This window comes from Gasterosteus aculeatus, chromosome 7, assembly GCF_964276395.1.
Source record: "Gasterosteus aculeatus chromosome 7, fGasAcu3.hap1.1, whole genome shotgun sequence".
Lineage (NCBI taxonomy): Eukaryota > Metazoa > Chordata > Actinopteri > Perciformes > Gasterosteidae > Gasterosteus > Gasterosteus aculeatus.
The window spans coordinates 21,653,973-21,674,577 of NC_135694.1; the positions used below are offsets into that span (position 1 = coordinate 21,653,973).

Below are 20,605 nucleotides of genomic sequence, written 5' to 3' on the forward strand. Positions count from 1 at the left end.
TTGCTCTAAGCATCCTCACCCACATCACCGACCCACCCCCATTACCACAATGTAGACAAATGCATTACATTACATGTCATTTAGCTGACAAAAAGTGACTTACATTGCATTTTTAACCCATGGTTTTTACATTGTTGCCTGAGGAGCAATTAGGGGTTGGGTGTTGCTCAGGGACACTTCCCTCTCTACGACATGCGCCACCGTCGCCACTGAGCTGCCCACAAGTCCAGAGGCTGCTAACTGGGTGGTACTGCAGCACTCTTTTTTTGTTTTTATCTGTCTTTTTTATTCAAACAGTTTGCAAACGTTAATCTGAGCCATTGGCCCCCCGACAAGTACGTCCCGTTCAATCCCTGGAACCTGTGCTCAACGGGCGATTTTATAAAAGACGAGCGTTGTCAAGGAAGAAGGGAAAAGAGTTGTTTTTTAAAGGGAAGTCCTATCTCTGCCTAAAAAGCAATATCTTATCTTATTTTAACTTAAAAAGGGGCCTAATTAGCCTCAAAAAGTCCTGGGAGGAAAATATTGCAGTTGTTGTGGTCGATGTGGAGGTCGAACGTCCCTCTGGGCTCTAACAGTATCATGTGTCATCTCCATAGAAGCATTTACCTTTCCAGAGGTAGTCATCCTTCAAAAATGTCTTTTAAATTTGAAAAATAAAGGATTATGCCTAATAAATTATTAATGAAGCTGGACAAAGGAGGGCAAGGGTTACTAAGATGTTAATTATTCATTGTTGGTTGCTCCCTGGTCCACTCTCAAACCGTCTGGGATGCACACGCACACAAGCCAGAGCGGACATCTTCTGATTTATTTTCAGAATGACTTCATTGTGCATGTGTGTCATATATCTTACAGCAAACTAATGGGGTTAGAGGTCGTCTACCATGTGACTTCAGTGATGGCTAGCCCAGTTTCACTTATTTGTAAGTTTACTACAGAGTGAAAAGGGACACAAATAGGAGCAAATAGGAACGTATTCAGTGCAGTGTATTATTTTGTTTGTACACATAGTGTATGTCTAATCAGTGCACCTCCCCCTTCAGAAAATACAAAGAGGAAGTATGCTCAGAAAAGCTCCCTCTATAGCATTGTCCATATCAAAACCTGACTTCCTCTTGTAATAAACAACACAAGCGAAGACTGATGCCCCCCCAAGTACAAATTAAAGGCCTATTGTTCCGACGTGCTGCTCTACCGTAGTGCAAGAAAATACACAACTTGCACTATTGTTTGACGTGTTATTTGCCATGACATCAAGGCCGTGTGGTGGTAGAGCACTGCCGCTTCCTGTGTATCTGAAAATACACCTAGTGGCGCGGCGCCTGTGTGGAGGCCGACGGGCGGAGAGATTGAAGGCCTAAATGTGAGACGATCTGAGTGCATGTGTGTCTTTGCTGACTCTATAAAAGCCTTGTACACGTAGCACACTGTCCACACAGTGACAGGAAGAGCAGCTGTACCCCCTGAGACCGCCCTGTGTGTGTGTGTGTGTGTGTGTGTGTGTGCGTGTGTGTGGGGAGACAGGGAAAGGAACTGACCCCGGGCACCATGACTGCATCTATTATGTTGAGACACGGTTCCCTGTTAGCCGTCAGTGCATCCAGCTCTGAGGCAGAGGAAAAGAGATTGCTCAATATTGCTTTAATAGCACTCCAAACGTTTGCCCTACCTCGTCTCCTTTCAAAAGGAAGAGAGGTTGACCTCCTCTACTTCCTCACTGTCCCTATTGTCCGCTGAAATGCAACCCAGATGCCATGAAATGGCTGCAGTACTAACAAGTACCCACGCTTATCCCATTTCTAACCGCTTTTATGGGAGCGAATCTCTGGAAGCTGTCTTCCGTTTCTCTCAATCAGTGCTGCTTATAACACAAACTGCTTTCGTTATTTGAAAAATTAGGCTACTGTCTCTTGTAGACTATCACAGCTCAGGCATTAGTGAGGCTTCCACATGCCTCTGACAGAGAAATCAAGGGCCATCCAAGAAGGAGATTACTCCTAAAAATAGATTAGTGTTAAATCTATTAACAGTGACAAGAGATGAACTAATATCCACGGTCCACCAATTTGATGTTTTGATTCTGCTTTAATTATGATTACCATCAGTTATAAGCAAGTGTGGATCTGGGTTACGCACCTCTAAACATTGCATTTGAGTTAAAACCACCTCTTCCTAAAAGCTACCAATAATAAAATATTATTAATATTAACACACGACCCTGATCGGATGGCTTTGCAAATGAAGGTTGCAGGCCGGCGCTTACCGCGGTTTACGGCCTCCGTCTTGTCTGGAGTGCTCGCGTCATTTGCAACAGCGGCTCTGCAACTATTGACCTACATAAAAAACGAGCGCTTCATGCACCAATATGCCAACTACGGCGATGCAGATAGCGGCTGGTGTCCCGTGACGCTATGTAGGCTATAAGGTCACAAGGAGGAGCGGGTCCTGGGTGCACCTGAATGAACCAGGTGACTTCTAATGCCTCCTCGGAAGGATTCTCAGAGTCGTTACAGACGGAAGCTGCTCAGAAGCTGCTCAGTCCAAACGCTCCTGGAGGCGACACTAATATTTAAAGTGCTCGTTTTTCTTTACCACAAGATTGATACACAGCCGCTCTGACTCTTTTTTGTGTCAAAAAAAACATTAGTCCGAATATGGGAAGTGTGTAAGAAATACATTTTGAAGCAGATGAGCGATTCCCTTTCAGCCAGTGCCTCGTGTGGTCCTGTTGTTAGACAGTCAGTGTAAAACTGAAAGGTTCAGGCTCTAACTGCTCTCGCCTCTCACTTCTTTATTACCGCTGCCTTTAACATGCAAATGAAACCGTTGAGGTTGCAGCTTCCTCCTCATAGTTGTGACGGAAAGAAAGAGGCCCCTCATTCGTGCATTTTCTTATATTTCCAACACTGGCCCGGAATAAAAATAAACATCATGGTGTATTTTTACACTCCTTTCAATGCAGGATGTTTTCTGCCCTTTTAAAAAAAAATTCTATCTGACATTTCGCCGACGGAGCGATGTGGTGCTTGGGTGAATGGCCGGCCCTCGTCTGCTTTCAGTGGCTCTAAATACCCTTGAGGGCACTTCTCCTGTAAAAGCACCGCGAACAATGACAAGGCGCCACTGCACCGCTTAATGGTTTAATGCATGTATGTCATCACTGAGAGGGACATTGAGATTAACAGCAGCGAGATCCAATGCAAAGAAGACATATACAAGTTGTTTTTTTAACATCTAAACATGTTTAAATATAAAAGATAGGAAGTAACTGTTCACAGCAGAGATGCTGTGAGAACATAATGCTCGTGAAAGCAGCGCTTCCACATATTTTGGGACCATATGAGGGTTGTAAGAAATGAATATTTTATCCTCTCCATAAAAAGCACAACATACACACATCATTTATTCAAATAGGTCTAAAACACTGAATAAGTTCTTCGTAATCGAAGCTCAACTTGACATTTCACTCTTATTCTGTGAGGGTTCTCAGAAAGGACCTTAACAGCTATTGTTCCTCCAGCGCATTCTTTTAAAGCTTCAAAGGAAAAACAACAAGACTCTTTTGCCTCTGACAATTAACTGCTGAAATGATTCACACTAATTCATCTCATCTGCGCATCTCTGCAGAGTACTGGACCGGCCACGGTGGGACCAGTGACTAGCAGGGGGACAGGTGACAGCAGAGAGCACCAGCTAAGAGGATCCACCCGGAGGCTTACGCTGCCAGCATCCTGCCATTTGATGACAAGGCTCCGCCTGTCCGACTGCCTTTCCTCGCTGAGCCCCCGCAGGGAGCCTGCCGAGGGGCGTAGCCGAGCAAAATGGCTCCAACTGAGAAGAACGATACGATGCTGACTCAGACCACAAAACTAAATCTGCCTGGTAACCTCTGCACCACTTTGCTCACATTGTGGGGAGCTTTTTTTTTTTAAGCGTACATATATGTATATATATATATATATATATATATATATATATATATATATATATATATAAGGTCATGGACGCAGCTTCAGGAATAACTCATTTGTCACTCGCATCTTTTGTTGTATTGTCGAGCGAAGCCTGCCGATTGTCGACTATCGGCAGCAATCTTCTTCATATGGAGTCCCAGTGTACATCTGTTCAAAAACATGACAAACAACGTGAGCTTAACTTTAAATCCTGCCAGACAAATAGCATCAGGAGACATTAGCGTGGATGTAGTGACTCAATCTTACCTCTCTACTGTGATGCTGCTGACAGACGGTCATCAGCATTATTCTGTGTTCACTAAACAAAGGTTCTTCACTTCTCCACTAACAAAAACAACAAAGCTCTGTTCTGCCACTTGTTTTGTATCTCTATAAGGTTTGGTCACGGGGGGGCACGTTTTGCATCAGCACCGACTATTTTAATCGAGAGCAGCACATCTGAATCCAAACCATGACACATGGTTGTGTCATGGTTTTCTGTTCAGTGTGCTGTACACACTCAAGCTCCCTCCACTCTTGTTTGCCGCAAGAAATAAAAGTAGGCCGATCGATTCACGAGCCTCCTCTGACTCGGCTCCCTCCTAAACCCAGAATAGTAAAACAGAAAAAGACTTTCACAGAAAGAAGTACTTCTCGGTTGTACATTTTGCACTCAAAAAAGCAGAACTCTTGTGCACGTAGCTATTTTGGGGCGATGGACACATCAGTTTATTCCAATGGGTTTGGACTACAAAAAGTAGTAGAAGAGTATTTGGGGATTTTTCCAGAGCATCACATATCAAACATGTCGAATAGGTGTGCGTGTCGCTGCTGGACTGACGAACCACAGAGGGCCAAACAGAACCACGAGGACAGAGAACAGGGAAGTTTGTCCAGACAAGGTCAAAACATATCCTGGAACCAACACGTCAATTAATCAACTGCAACCATTTGAAAATCGGATTAACCATTTGTTATTTATCAAACAAAAATTCCAAAGATTCGGTGATTGTAACCTCTTAAAAGTATATTGATATGCTTATTTTCCCTGTTTTTCATTACAGTACACAAAATGCTTTTTAGACTTCTGGTTTGGAATGTGAGCTTGCGCTATGAAATTATTATTATTAAACAAATAACCAATAATGAAAATTCTGAAAGGAAATAGTTAGTTCAGCCCTGATTCACACATACGTTGTCTCTTCTCATCATTGCCATTGAAGCAGTAACTTCTAACAGGGACACGTGTTATTTATATTCACTGTTTGAGGTAATTCAATTATGATAAATAATGAAAACCAACTGGCAGTAATTGACAAACTACTTTACCACAAGAGCACATTCTCTGTTTGATTCAGAGAAAAGGTCTCCGAGAGAGACGGGTCGTATGCAGCAGTTTTGTTTGGCAAAAAATTTCCATCATTAAATTTTCATGGAAATAGATAGTTTATCGCAGGGGGCACACTGGCTTCAGTTATTCTGCTATTATCAGGCCTGTAATGGTCAAATAACACATGTGCTGTGGATTAAGGCCGGCTGTGCTTGAGTTGGATGGATGCACAATTTGACTGATGATGATTTGAGTTGTTTGAGATTCATCTTAATAAATACAGCACAGTGGGGCAAAAGTCACCAGGAGGCGAGTTGGATGAAGGCGCTGCGTACTTTGGGCCCCGTTAAATCAGACCCACTTATCATCCACTACAATAGTACGACTGTGCCTACAGTAAAAAACCATTGCACCGTCCCTGGAGCACAAACGCAGTCGCATTCAGTTATCAGCCGTCCCTCCTCCCATCATGTCAGGTCAAACTGCATTTTATTGTTTAAAAACCACAGCGAATACCAGTGAACGAGGAGCCATGCGGCTCAATGTAAATCAAATGACCCGTCCTTTGAGTGCACTGGCTTATGAAAGATGCCCCCCCCCCCTCTATCCCCTCACCCTCCACCCCAAGCTCTCCATCCCTGGCTTTCTCACCCTTCGGCACCCTTTCCTTCCCCTGAAACCCTGACGTCTCGTGAACACACAGCGCCATCCTACACCGGGGAGCGCGCGAGGGGGTGAGGGGGGGGGGGGGGGGGGTGAGGAGGGTGGGAGGAGGGGGGGATCCCTGACTCCCGCATCCCTCGTTTTCTCTGCCACCTGGAAAACAACACCCCAATATTCTGGTTGTGCGTCTCCATCCCATCATTGTTTGCGCACATCGCATGAAGCCCCCCGCTGCGCCGCGCACACCGGCGGCCTTTTTGTATCTCAAAATATGCACCTTGACAAAAAAAAGAGAAAAAAAATCCAGTTCCTCTTTTTTGTTTCCTGCGTCTTCATTCTCTCAGTGTCCCTCCATCTACCCCCCCTCCCCACCACCACCACCACCACGTCTCCGGGGTCCTGCAGCCACATGCAGCGAGGTTTCGCAGCGGCCTCTGGACTCTGTCACAACACCGTTCTTAAGACAATCCTATCTGGTCGGAGGGTGCACAATGGAGAGAGACAGGAGAGATGACGGGGAGGGGGGGGGGGGGGGGGGGTAATGTCGGGAGGGGAGGACTGGAGTGGGGAAGGGGGGAGGCCGGGGATGAAATGCGACAAAGGTTGCGAGCTGGATTCTAATCCACAACGTCGCGTGCGAATGGCACAAACGCGGCTCCCTGAGCGCAACGCATTATTTTTTAAAGAGCAGCCAGCGACACGGCGGCTGGAGAGGACAGACCGGGGGGAGAGATCACCCAGCCATTACTGCATAGCCTCTTATTGCTCTCCCACATTGTCTTGTGTGAGCAGATGCATGCCTATACAGGGGCGCGCGGCGTGCGCGCTGCGCGGATCCGTCCGTCTGCGCTCATTGTGCTCACAAAGAGGAGAGGACGCGGGGAGGGACGCGGCTTCCGCGCTGGTCTCCGTGCAGAAAGGACAAAAAAAAGGGCTTACCTCCACGTTTCAGCTCCGCTCGAGCCTGCCTTGTTTCATCCTGTTCCTCTCCGCCGACTCCCTCCCCTTCTCTCCCCATGACAGCATTTTTCTGTCTATCTGTCTCCACGGTGAGGCTCTTTCTCCTCCTCCTCCTCCTCCTCCTCTTCTTCTTCCTCCTCCTCCTCCAGTTCCTCCTGTCTGCCGTTCTCTTCCTCTGTCCCAAAAATAAAACAACAAACGCACTTCCCGATTCTCTGGCTTCTGCCGGCTCTTTCTGTCCTCTTGGTTCAAGTCAAGAGGCAGGTTGATTTGTGCGCTCCTCCTCCCTCTTTTCTCCCCCCCCCCCCCCCCCCTCGCGCTGATTCTATTCCATTCACATCGCACTAAAGCCACCCCCCCCCCCCCCCCCCCCCTTTCTCCCTGTCAAACACACACACACACACACACACACACACACACACACACACACACACACACACACACACACACACACACACACACACGCACACACAGCTTCACCCGGCCTCTCAGAAAGAGGTTGATGCAGCGACGGCCAGCAGCGGCCAGGAGGAGATCTTTCCTTCCAAATGCTCCAGCGGCGAGGACGCACACATGTAAAATGTGCTGAATCAGGGACCCGTGCAATGAAACGACAAACAGCAGAAGCGTGGAAGATATGAGGATGATGCAACATTGTTTTAAGATGCTCTTTCTTTTAGAGGCTTTTGCGATTTTCATTTAGTCTAATTTAACTGAAATTTCTGCACGGGAGAGATAAAGGCTCAAAGGCGTTGAGGATTAAAGGTGAAAACGGCAGTGTGTGTGTGTGTGTGTGTGTGTGCGTGTGGGTGTTTACATGTGTGACAGTGTGTTTATTTGTACTCCCCAAAGGGTCGAGACCACAACAAACAATCAACCTGCTCGACAATAAGAGCACCGAGAGTGTGACAACGTTGTTCTTTTCCCATCAGTCACTGCATCTTAAAAGACATCACCTACCGGGCAAATTGGGCAAATCATTTGATGGCGGTCAGGAGAGGAGAGGCGGCGTGCTGCTTAACATACACCGGGCCAGAGCCGAGCGTCCGGCACCATCCCCCTAATGACTGCGTGAGCCCCGTCCTGGCCGCACCATATGGCTGTGTGTGTGTGTGTGTGTGTGTGTGTGTGTGTTGGCAGGTCAGTGAGCTGGGCTGGGGAGCGGGGGAGGAGGAGAGGCCTGCGTTGTGTGCCTTCAGGAGATAAGAGAATTAACAGACGCACCAGTTGATAGAAGTTGAAGGGTTTTTCTTAAAAGCAAGCAGGCCCCAGTGTGTGTGTGTGTGTGTGTGTGTGTGTTCATCCTGAGAGGGTTCTGGAGTTTACCGCCTCCTCTGGTGTGTTTTGATGAGGGGAAAAAATAGACCAAATGAACAATTCATCATCTCGTGTACAAGAGGGTCCGTGTGGTCAAACCAGTTGAAATGACACGTTTCCAATTACAGAGTAGATGGTTATCTTAGGATCTTAATTATCCGAAGTATGGCCTGTTATGATATCATTAACACGATCTACACTTGACCTACGAATATTCCGATTGATGATTTTTAGCATGATTTGTGTTGAGCCTCTCAAATTGACACAAAGGGTCATTTTGGACAATCAAATGTTGACATTGTTTTAAAAGTGGTTTCATTTCTTGTTGCACATCAATTAATTGATTGTGTTCAACACGAGAGTAAAAATAGCCAAAGCTAGATATCAAATAAATATACGCCATAAAATGTACCACTGGCCAGTATTTGGGATGAGGAAATGTACTAAATGTCAGAAATGAGCAATGGGAGAGAATATTAGAGGTGTGTGAAATCCTCCCCGGCCCTCGTGGGGGCCGGTGTGCCTCCGCCAGGTGCAGAAAGAAAATGCCAGTTTTCACCACCAAGTGAAAGGCTGATAATTCAACCTGACTTGGTTAAAGATTAAGCAGCGTCACGGCCATCCAACAAGTAAAGAACGCCCCTCCACGCATCAGATTTATAGACCCCTGCAGGGGAAGTTAATGAAGGTTTCACACAGTCACCCTGTTCGGTCCTGAACACCGAAACTGCACTAAAACAAACGTTGCATTGAGTGACCTTGCGGCGGTGTGATAAGACTTTTCAAGACCATATAAATAGTTCACCTGTACCTGCAGACTGGATCGACTATTCTGATCCACTGCGGAGGCCCGCGTGTGGTTCAACGCGTCCTCAGCTACTCAACACAGCGAGGCTGCACTTTTACATCTTATTCTCAATAAAGCCGCCCCTTGCTTCATTTTTTTGTTTGAACTTTAGCCATTATGCACCAAGAGGGAGGGCTTAAAAGTCTCAATGTCCCCCCCTGGTGGCTGTTACGCAGACTTGCAGAAAAGAGTTTAACCATGGGATAATCTTACACATTACCACAAAGATCAACATAGAACCAGAAGACATTTCAGGATCTCTAGACATCCATCACCCGGCCCACAGTGGAGCATTTAGTTTATTCCTCACCCGAACCGGTACGTCAGATAACAATAAAAGTGCGCACCGAACGGGGGAAAGACACACAGGAGTACACTTAGTGTTTTTCATTCTTTTCTTTATCTCAATTCAAGAACCTTTTTATATTAAACGTTCAAATCATACTGTACACTGTGTTTCGCTTAAAGATTTACTAAATCCTTTAAACAGGGTAAATTCCATAACCTTTGTGACATGTAAACATAAAACGCAAACTGAAGGAAAGATACCATTTTTATGTTCCATTTCCTGTTGATATTGTGCGGCCAGTTACTTTACATTAAGTAAAAAAAAAGACACAAAAGACAACTGTACACAAAATTTACATTCCTCTAACAGTTCAACATGGCTTCAGTCTTTGACTTTTTTTTTTTCTTACAATCAGGTCCAGTTATGAGCAACATACATGTTAACAAGGAATTGATTTGTCTCGCTGCACACCGATGATCCAGAGACTGAATTATATCATAAAAAGGAAGAATCTCCCGAATGATCACAAAGAGCATAAATACTATTTCAAACAGGGATATGAAAACAGACTGTGAAAGATAACAAACCCAAATTGTCCACGTTCCTCTCAAGCAACATCAACGGTATCTCTTTAAAAGGGTTTTCTGCAGCCAAGCTGTTTTGGCTGTTTATTTAAAAACATATATTTTTCTTTCTACAAGTAAGCCACATTACCACTAGAACGTTTCTGGCCACGCAGCTAGTTAAAACAGAACTAGGCACTGGAGGAGAATCACCATAAACTTCAAAGTTACTGTGAGAATTAGAACTTTTATGGTCCTTAAATTGTGTTCCTTTTATCGTCCCGCTGTTTAATGTCACAGTCCTATTTTCATTGAGTCGCTTTTAATACGAGTGACTTGTTTAGCAGTTTGTATTCTATTGCATAACAATCGAATCATGTGTTTGCAGGAACAGGTGTTGGAGAGACATTTTCATTCCTGGACAGTTTGTACAGAAATGTACCCAAAGTAGAAAGTGGAGACAATACTCTGCACGGCTGTCCCGGTGTTTAAAGAGACACCCAAGTACTGTACTTTTTACATTTAGACCAAAGGGATTGAAATAAAGTGTCACACATTGAATTTTACATTTTGGGTAGTACATTAACAATTTGGACAACAAATTTAACACCACTTTGTGTGGCAGATACAAAGCATGTAGACAAATCACATTATTTAACATCTTCTTTCCTTGTTGAATTTAAAAGATAAATCCCCTTTGTGTGTTTCCTTTTTTTTTTTCTTACATAATGTGGATGAGTCAACCGATGAAATGATGTATAAAACAATATTGTTTCCATTAGTTGGTCAGTCAGTTTGCCACATACATTACACTATTAAACAAACGTGTCTGACTTTTAAACGCACATCGGTCATAAACAGGATCTTTTACACAGTAGAAGGTGTGCTGTCAATTTTGGCGGTGTCACGGTTAATCAGTCTATCCTTTTTAAAGTCACAATATACAAGGAGTATTCACAATAAAAGTTGACAATCTAAGTTTATTATGTCTTATCTGAAAAATAGTCCTGGCTTGAAAGGTTTGAGGCTGTTCAACGAAAGCCTTGATCTGAGCCACTGTTTGCTTCGAGTCCGCTATATGGCGAGTTTGGGAGGGGTTTCAGTGACCGGGCCTCTACCACTTGCCCCTCTTGCTCCAGTCCTTTGGTGTGAAGTGAAGGCATTTTGGATCTATACGCAAGTGTCTCTTCTGCATCGCTCTTTCGTGACCGTCCACAATGTCCTCTGAGAGAGTCAGGATGTACTGACCCTACATGCAAGAGACAACAATTAGAAAAGGAATGAGGAAGATGCGACATCACCACGTCATCTGAGTGGAGACCACTAGCAGTTTGTATCAGCTGCAACATATTGCTACACACAAAACAACTGAAACCATTTTTATAGAAGTAAACGATACAAATGATAAATGGAAAACATCCGAGTATCATGGAAAGTTGACAATGACCAACGCTGGTTCAGTGCCCTTTTCTACAGCTCTAACGTTTCACAGAGGATGGGATGGCTGAGGATGAGAGAAATACAGAGAGGACGGCTGGTCTCACCTTGTAATAGTTGATGAGGTTTAGGTACTGTAGCGTTGAAATTACGTCTTCTTTCTTAACACTTGTGATCTCACTGATCTCACTGGAGGTTCAAAAGAACATTTCAAATGAAAAGGGGACCAATCATTTAACTGCTATGATGAAAACATATTGTTAGGAGTTGATTAAAGTTGGTGTCGGCCCCTTTGAGGAAACAAAGTCTGCTCGAAAGTATCAAACCAAACCAGCCCTGTGTGGCCGACTAAAGTAGATGGGTCCAAAAGTTGCTGAATCCTTGCGTCTCCAAATTGATTCCATTGGCAGTATGTTCCTTTAATCTGTCCTCCCAAGCTACTAAATTATCATTATGATTGTAAACAAGAGTACACAGGTAGAGTGGCAGGTAGCCTGTCCCACACCAGATCTTATGTTTTTATTGACATAGCATATTATTACTGCTAAAAAGGAAGTCAACTTCAACAAAGACTACAGAAGCACTTCACATTAATCAGCAAACCGAGGTTTAAGAAGGTTGGAGTGAATTTCCACGAGACACATACTTGATTGTAATCTGCGGCCTTTCTCCGTTGTCGGGTTTAAGATCCATGAGGATTTCCAAGATGGTCTGGGACCAGTAGGAGCGATACGACAAAAGACCCAAGTCAGACAGCGGCTTCTCAGGAGTCCCCGTCTTCCCTTCCACCTTTGACAGCTCGTAACCTGACAAACACACACACACGCTGACTGAGCACAGGAAACACACTTCCGTGTTGCTACATTCACTGTCACAGAGTCACGGCTTCACTCACTGAACTCAATGAGCAGCTTGCCGTAGCCTCTCCGCTGGTAGGGAGGCAAGGTGAGGATGCAGGCTACGTTGTAATCTTCAGTCGACTCTTTTTCCTGCATGAAGACATTTAAAAAATGAGGTTGTGTTTGGAAGACTGTTCCCAAGCTGTGAGTGGACGTTGTTGTATACGCGCGCGCACACACACACACACACACACACACACACACACACACACACACACACACACACACACACACACACACACACACACACACACACACACACACACACACACACACACACACACGGTTATAACAGTTTTGCATCGTTTGTGTACCTTTGAAAAGTAGCCGACTATGTGGAAGCCTTTGGAGTCGTACTCGGTCATTACATAGAAGAGGAAAGGGTCTGTGTCGTAATACAGGGTTTTGTGGTCCAGGAAACACTTTGCGAGTAAACACAGGTTCTGGGAATAAGTCTGGAAGAACACGACAGACGTATTAGTCAGAAATACACAAATGCTTCCAAAGAACGTCTTGGAGAGAGTGCAAAATCTCCCCCCCCCCCCAATTACTAACTTTGTTTTTCCTGCCGTCGATCTCAAAAAATGAGATGGTGCCTTTGCGGTAGATCTCGTTGCCTGGCGGATGTCTTAGATTACATTTAGTCTGCCAAAGACGTAAAACACAAGAGGATGAGCGTCATGTGCAACATTCTCAGTGACAGGAGATGAAGTGCTTGAGATAAGTGACATCCTGACGATTCTTACCAAATGTCTCTGGAGACACTTCAGGCTTTTCAGGTACTTGAGACAGAATTCACAGAGGTAGAGGATGGGCAGAGTGGTGAGCTCCTGTGGGTACGGTGAGAAGTACCAGGGCTTCAGTCTGTGCCGCCCCAACTCTATGCACTCGATGTTCTTCATCCGGGTGACGATGTCATCGTGGCTGCGGTCAGACACAAGGCTGCCCGTCATGCGGGGTGCTGACGGGATGCCGTCTGAGCTGTCTTGGGAATCCTGGAGAGACGACATTAGACACATTACACACACTTACTGTAGTTACTTTCATGCAGCTAAATATAGCGTCAAAACAGAAAACAAAGCCTGATCGGAAAGGAGCCTACGCATACATTTAGAATTTCTTTAAAGAAGTAACATGAATAGCCACAGTGGTTGGATGTGTTTCTAAAATGCAACCAACCCTTTAGATTTATTGGATCCACTAAGGAATAGCAGCATACAATAAACGTGTGGTAATAAGAACTGACCTCCGGTGGTGGAAGAAAGACGCTGGCACTTTGAGGGTTGTTATACTGCAAAACCTTTATCATCTGGCAGAGAGAGACACAACAATTAGGCTTTTAGGGACAACAAAAGCAGAATAAAATGCTTCTTATTCATACGTCCGTATGAGTCTTTTGTTATTCATACCAACTTACCATACATTTTAATTTTGTCACTATTGATTGTAATAATATAGCTGAAAGCAAAAGAAGCAATGTGTTTACACTGTTACGCCCATACTGTTTATATTTATAGCGTTCATCAGATACCAAACTAAATAAACCTCAAGCCAAGGAAGCCCTCTACAATTGAACTCCAAAAGGCATATTTCTAGCCTGGTTAAGTGGCAGATTGGAAGAAATATTGAACTTTTGTTTTAGTCGATTGAAGGTTGTGTTCATCACGAGCTAGCAGTAATGACACAGTAGTAACAAAGATGTTGACGAATGAAGAAAAGATTATTTTATATTGGTTTGACAGCTATTTTACTGAGTTACGAGAAACCCACTGGCCCCTGTCATCGGAGGTGACGTGAGAACGCGTGAGGAAAAACTCATCAAGGCTGAGCTGCTGCTGTTGAATAGATTGACGGGTAAAACCGTGAAAACAAAAAAGGTCTGACCTGCTTTGTTTGGACTTTTTGCTTTTTCATTAAGTGACATTAAATCCAGTGTTTCCCCAACCATTAAAGGAGGGGGGCTCGTCTCCTTGTGCTTGATAAGTACGGCTACATAGAAATAAGAGAAACTCGTTTCTCTTAAAGACAGTAAAGAACGATAACAATGTAGAAAGCATTCTTGTGATGAATGTTACTCTGGGATTCGGAGAGCGGATATTCTGCTAATGTAAATAGCAGCAGCAATTATGGTCATCTTGTAAAACTGGAGTAGATGATTAACATTAATACAAATTGTTCCTTAAAGTGTAGAATGTAATGCTATAGACATTTTTTTACTTTTTACTTGTTGAAAATCCTGCATTTTTAGCAGGGACTGACATACATTTAAAATAATCAAATAATGAGGTGAATGTAAAGAATGAAATATACTTAAGTTACATACCTCATCAGCTCCACCACAATTGGCTTTTCTCTTCCTACCAGGTTGCGAGGGAATGAGTCGCCGGGCATTGCCGTTCTATCAATACATAGAAATCAAAAGTCAGAACCAGTAAAGAAAAAAGAAGACAAAAACTAAATCCAACATTTAAGATAACGAAGTTTTCTTCACCGTTGTGAGCAAGGAGATCGGTTCGTGGTCTTCGCGGGACTTGAAAGTGCTGGGCTCCCTCACAGCAGGAAAAACGGACGCCTGAGAGGCTTCGGTTGAACTCGGCAGGGAGGGCACAGGGGGGGCCGGCGGTACCTGAGTCGCCATGGGGACGGCTTCTACTTTTCTCTTCTGCAGCAGACAAACGGGTTTCGTCATTTGGCTTGTGTGATACGAGCTAAGACGGTGTCTTGTCAAACGGCCACAGCGTATCAAGCAGCTTTTAGGTGGGTAAAAGATAAACAGAGAAATACAAGCTACCTTGAAAGACTTGAAATGTGGCTTGACAAGTCCAGTGCACACACCGGACAAACATTTGGTCACACTGTGGGTCAAACCACTTCCAGAAGTGATCTGCACGACCGGCTCAGGATCTTCCTTTTTAATTTCATGGTTGTTTATTTCTGGATTCCCATGCAGTTCAGCGTGACTCGACAGCTGTATGATCACACAAAACGCACGTCAACAGCGGTTTCAAACACGGTGCCAGTCATTTATAGATTGTGTAAATTGTGTTACCGGTGTGGGGAGGGTTTTGCCTCTGGAAGGAGCCGTGGCCGACTGTACGTTGAGATCTAGACTCTTTCTCTGAATTGAAAAAACAACATTCATATTAACCCTTAGATTACACTCAGGGATTTAACGCACACATGATGTAACTACCGTCTTTCATGGTCTAGTCACGGTTGAATATAAAAAAGAAATTTAAACATAGCAAACACTGTATGCAGTGTGTGTGTTCCTGTTTAATAAATTATTTATTCAAGCAGCACACGAAAATATTGTATGTCATTATCAATAAGGCCACTTAAATGACCAGACAGATTTGATAAAGAGTGAGGCGCAGCATTCGCTTACCACTTCTCTCTCTGGAGAACTGGGACGGGAGCCTGGAAGGCCGTTCTTGGTTGGCGTTTTAGCTTCTTTCTTAGGAAACTGAAGCTTCTTCATGTCCAGCCTGTCCCCTGTGACCCACTCATCCAGGCGCTTGTTGACTTTTTACACAAGCAGTTTGACACAGACGGAAAGACATCAAGCACTGGTTTTCTTCTAGGTTATGTAATTCAGTCTGTAAAGTAACTGTAATTGCAGTTACAACGTCAGAGAAAAACAATATGTAACACAAAGTATACTCACAGTCGATATAGTGAACATAGTAAAGCTTTCTTGAAGAGACTTCCTTCACACTTAAAATTTCAGCCAACGCTGTAAGAAAAGCAGAAAAGTCCAATTAAAAAAACTTGCAAATAACGTGTACTCAAACTTATTGCTATGGACCTCCATGAAATACTTAAAAGATAATAGACCCACAATAATCTCAAAAACATGCCAAAGGACTTTTCTTTTTCATCTTCGCAATTGAGACAAAACGTTGCTTTTATATTTTAAATTAACGGTCTCTTTTGAGTTTTAGAATGCTGTTCAGCGACAACTGCAACTCAAAATACACAGCTGTGGGCGTGTTTGACCGGACGCTTAAAAAAAAAAAAAAAACTATGAAAACACGAGAAAAAGAAAGATGAACTGCACCCCTCTGTGTGATAAATCAAAAAGGTGTCACAAGAAACTAACAAATACAGGAAAAAATAAATAAAAGTGTACAAGAACAACAGAAATGAAGAGAAATATATATATATATTTTAATAATACAAAAAACCGTGTGAGATGGGAACACCTTATTGTTTTCCATTTGTATTACGATTAAATATCAAGCCGTTTAGGCACAAACCCACTTTGACATGAGGCTGCAGCTGAGTGACGTCAGAGGAGCAAAGTGCCGGACTGAAGCTCCACAATTACTGACCTGGCTAACTTTGTTGAGGCTCTTACATTTCTCATTAGTGCAACTTGTCAAAATGTTTAGCATTGGACCACGTTGGCCCAAATGTTACCTTTAAAGGTGAGAACAGTTTCATTTTGGCATTACAGTATAAAACCTGAACAATTTGTTTCACATTTGTAAACAACAGAGAGGTGTCAGAGGGATGTCATGCAGGTTCCCCTAAAACATCTTTTCTATTTAAAAAATCCACAGCAGCTAGCTTGTTTATTACATGGTGGATGTAGGGGTAGTTTCAGCAAGCATTCAAACCAAATCCAACCACCACATTTACAGTTAAATGTGTGCGCTTTGAGTGTGGTGTTTACAGTGCTTTAACTGGAGGCCGAGGCGTCCGATAACAACAGCTGAGGTTTGCTAGTTAGCATTAGCTAGCTTAGCACAGGAAAACAACCGGACAATACTTACGCCATTCGTCTTCGTGTTCTTGGTTTTTACGAAGAACGGGAAGGCGACAGCCCTCAACAATCTCGACCTGTACGAAATAAAACATTTATTTGCATCCCGAAACGGGTCAATGTCTCTAAAATTAAAATGTGTATCTTGAAAACGTACCGATGATGCGTTGTCCGCCATTTTCGTCATCTGTGAGAGTAGGAGCGGGGTGTTGTGGGAAAATGCCGGTCCACGGCAAAGATTAAATAAACAGCAAGATGGTACTCTGTCGATGAATGTAGGGAGCGGAAGTTGTAAAACCAAACCGGAAACAACGAGCAGGAATCTTCATCAAATGGCAGGTGTGGTGCAACACTTTTATTAGGAACACAAATATGACTGATCAACTGCGTCAGAAGGTTGAGGCCATGTACGGGTTTGCATCTAAAACCTATTTTATTATTATGCAAGTTAAAAACGAGAAGAGAGAGAGCCGGCATTCAAAAACGTAAACCTAACTAGCGGCTTGCCTCATCATATTGAGATGAAGTGACATTTTATATATTCATTTACACGTAGTATTTCAAAGAAACTGACTGCATGGCCCCTAATGAAACAGGACACAGGTGGTCAACCATTTGTAATTTAAGGCGTAAAGCCCATTTCTGATGTGAAAAAAAAAATCGAATATCATTAAAAAAAAAACATTTCTGGAGTCAAAAATATTTGCCCCCAAAAATGACGAAAATATGCCGTCCCAGGGGCCAGGAATATTTTATTTAGGACATGCAAAAAAAAAGTACTAATGCAATACCGCATATTTTCAATAAAATATAAAATATAGAAAAAGTATAAACTTCTTGGCAGCAGGGGTCCCTCTTGTCTACAACCTAATCAAACAAAGAGGAGCAGAACAGGCTTGAATGTGCATGATTTTCATTGACATCAATAAACAGGGTTTAATACACAGCCAAATGGCGATTTAGATCTTAGTTAGACAGTGTGCTGGAAGTGGTTGGTAGACAGGGGGACGATCGTGAAATTATTATCCTTGATGGACAACACCTCCCACCCGATGCAGGACACCCTGACTGCTCTAAACATCTCCCTCAGCCACCAGCTGACTTGCCCCCGGTGTGTGAAGGACAGGTACCACAGCTTCTCCCTTCTGCTGCTGTGAGGCTGCACAAGAGCCGTGCTCCGAGCAGAAGACCAGAGAAACTCAAACTTGTGCAATAACTGTAATAATAGTTCTCTTTGTATATGATTGTCACAAGCAGACGTTCCCCGTCTCCGGAATACTAAAGTCCGAAGCTCGGGATCTCAGTCACCCCTCTGTCGCACGTGACAATGGTTTGTGCCACTCAGGATCAGCCCACTGAGCGGGCACGGCCACTCCCACCAACGCACCTGTGGCTCGTCCCTCATCAGGAGAGGTTGGGCATTTAAGCTGCCGAAGCCTCAGACGCCGGTGCGAAGTCTCGTGCATGTTACCATCACATTCTGAGCGTTCTCTTGATATCCTGTTTCTGCCTACCTGTTATTTGACCTCTCCTTTGTCCCAGACCTCGTTCACGCCTGCCTGACCCTCGACGGTACCTCTGCCTACCTCCGCGCTCCCGGCTTTCGACCCCTGCCTGTTCACCGGGCCCTACCACGCCTGATCCTTGTCTGTACCCTGCTAATAAAACTGCGCTCTGCGCTTGAGTTCACTCTGGTCTCTTGTGGTGCGTTACAATGATGTATGTCAGTATTATTTTGTATTTCTGTTTATATAATCTTGAATTTCATTTAATTTCAGCTACTGTGCATTCTTGTTTTAGTTCATAACCGCTATTTACAACAATTTTGTATCTTGTCTTAACGTGTGTGCACTTTACCCCCTTTGCTGCTGTTATCCTATAAATTTCCCCGTTGTGGTACTAATAAAGGACCATCTTATCTTATCTAATGGGATCTAAGTCTGAATAACAACCATGGAAGCACTTTATTTCTTACCTGCTCTAGACAACAACTCAAGCAGCTCAAAGTACAAGTTTAACATTTAGTTTCCTGACCTCAGCCAATGTGGCTGATAAGTTTCTTTTTACATGAGAGGATGTAGAATACCGCATTCCAATGGAAAAACTTTTGGGCTGTAAAATGTCTAGTTCTATTCTTATTTCTCTATTCATTGGGATCTTTATGGTTCCTGACATTGACACCCAGATTCCTATTTTTAAAAGTATACATCCTCCTCAACAATAGTCTCCTTTTTTCCACAATAACACAGCCTGCATTACAAAGTTGTTCAAAGTTGGAGTTATTGGCTTTCAATGAAAATGTTTTCTTTTTAAACCCCGACATGAAACACTGACCAAAATTGCTAACATGCCTCTTATGGGACAGTGATGCTGAAACCAGTGTCACATCGATATGACGAGTGAACAAAAAGTGGTTATCATAAAACACAAATACACTCCGAAAGATTGCATCATTGATGTCAAAACCCTTGTGTACTTGGTAAATAAAGTATTTGATGCTCTAATACACCTGTACGTGAGGTATCTGTTTAAGCATACAACAAGTAACCATATATCAACTTAATATTTAACATTTTCACAAATAAGTGTGAACTAACAACAGTCAGTATTTGATCATCTCAGGGAGCGAGTGCAAAGGTTATAAATGATCTTTATTATAATCCTTGGAACAGCGTTCAGTACACAGAACTTGCATTTTTTGAGTTGAGAAACCATAAATAAAACTGAAAATGAAATGTAATTCTGACAAACAAAAATGGAAGAAAATCTGTGTTAAACAGCTTTCCATTCAATTATAAATGTCCAATCAAACAACATAGCTTTCTGTAGGGATAGCCAGTGTATTACTATTTATCATGCATGAGTGCACAGAAGTCTGGTGGCTTATTATGACCAAAAGGTGAAATAGTGACTAGTGACATGATAAATTAAAATGTCAAAGACGGCGAAGCATTTTGACATGAGCATACGTTCCTCATTGTACACTGTCTCTTACAGAACACTGCTTCCACTCGATTTAATATTAACGCATCTGTCAGTGATGACCAATCTGACCTATGAGGGACACTGCAAAGCAAATCTTACGAAATCAATAAAATCCATCTGGATTTGAATATCTACACACATTGTGACTTTTTTAGAGCCTCTTCTTTGGTCAAAAAATGAACATGTTTCCTTTTTTACCATAAGCCTTGAATCTTTAGGACGAAGCGTTTCCAGACTTCTTAATGACTTCAACGCTGACAATCATCACAAACAAAGGAGCGGTTTAATTTCCTTTTTTACCATATAAAGTTATACCTGGAGGTCTAATATTAACTCATGGAATTTAATATATTTCAGGGAAAGTTGAGACGTATATATATCTGCTGTGTTGATTTTAAAACAGACTTTATGTAACACTTCCTTCTTGCTACATATTTTCCTCCGCTAACAATTGGGCCTGAAATTAAAATTGAAATATCTTCCTGGTAGCTTCTCTCATTATTATTCTGCTTCTGTCTCTCAAATTTAAATCCTCAACATAGATATTCATTTAACACACCCACCAAATTAGTCGGTGAACAGAAGCAACAA

The 20,605-nt window shown here is 43.2% G+C and overlaps 2 protein-coding genes across 6 annotated transcripts in view; both read right to left on the reverse strand.

The window, feature by feature from the left end:
- sipa1 (signal-induced proliferation-associated 1) overlaps positions 1–8,010 on the reverse strand; it is a 28,432-nt gene extending 20,422 nt beyond the window's left edge. For 4 of the 5 annotated variants that reach the window (XM_040182077.2, XM_040182080.2, XM_040182079.2 and 1 more), the window contains exon 1: positions 6,889–7,173. The gene's annotated coding sequence lies outside the window, so the exon portion shown is untranslated. Of the gene's footprint in view, positions 1–6,888; positions 7,174–7,869 lie in introns of those variants that run through there. The other variant, XM_078105146.1, reaches the window with a different exon arrangement.
- A 1,444-nt stretch (positions 8,011–9,454) lies between these two features.
- Positions 9,455–17,277, reverse strand: LOC120821526 (histone acetyltransferase KAT5). The gene is made up of 16 exons (XM_040180147.2): positions 17,187–17,277; positions 17,040–17,106; positions 15,929–15,997; positions 15,650–15,786; positions 15,311–15,379; positions 15,053–15,229; positions 14,753–14,923; positions 14,585–14,659; positions 13,508–13,570; positions 13,008–13,256; positions 12,817–12,906; positions 12,576–12,716; positions 12,258–12,351; positions 12,009–12,168; positions 11,470–11,551; positions 9,455–11,174 (listed from the first exon to the last, which is right to left on the reverse strand). Exons 1-16 carry the CDS (start codon positions 17,214–17,216, stop codon positions 11,040–11,042), a joined length of 1,809 nt encoding a protein of 602 aa, XP_040036081.1. The 5' UTR covers positions 17,217–17,277; the 3' UTR covers positions 9,455–11,039.
- Between the last annotated feature and the right edge of the window lie 3,328 nt (positions 17,278–20,605).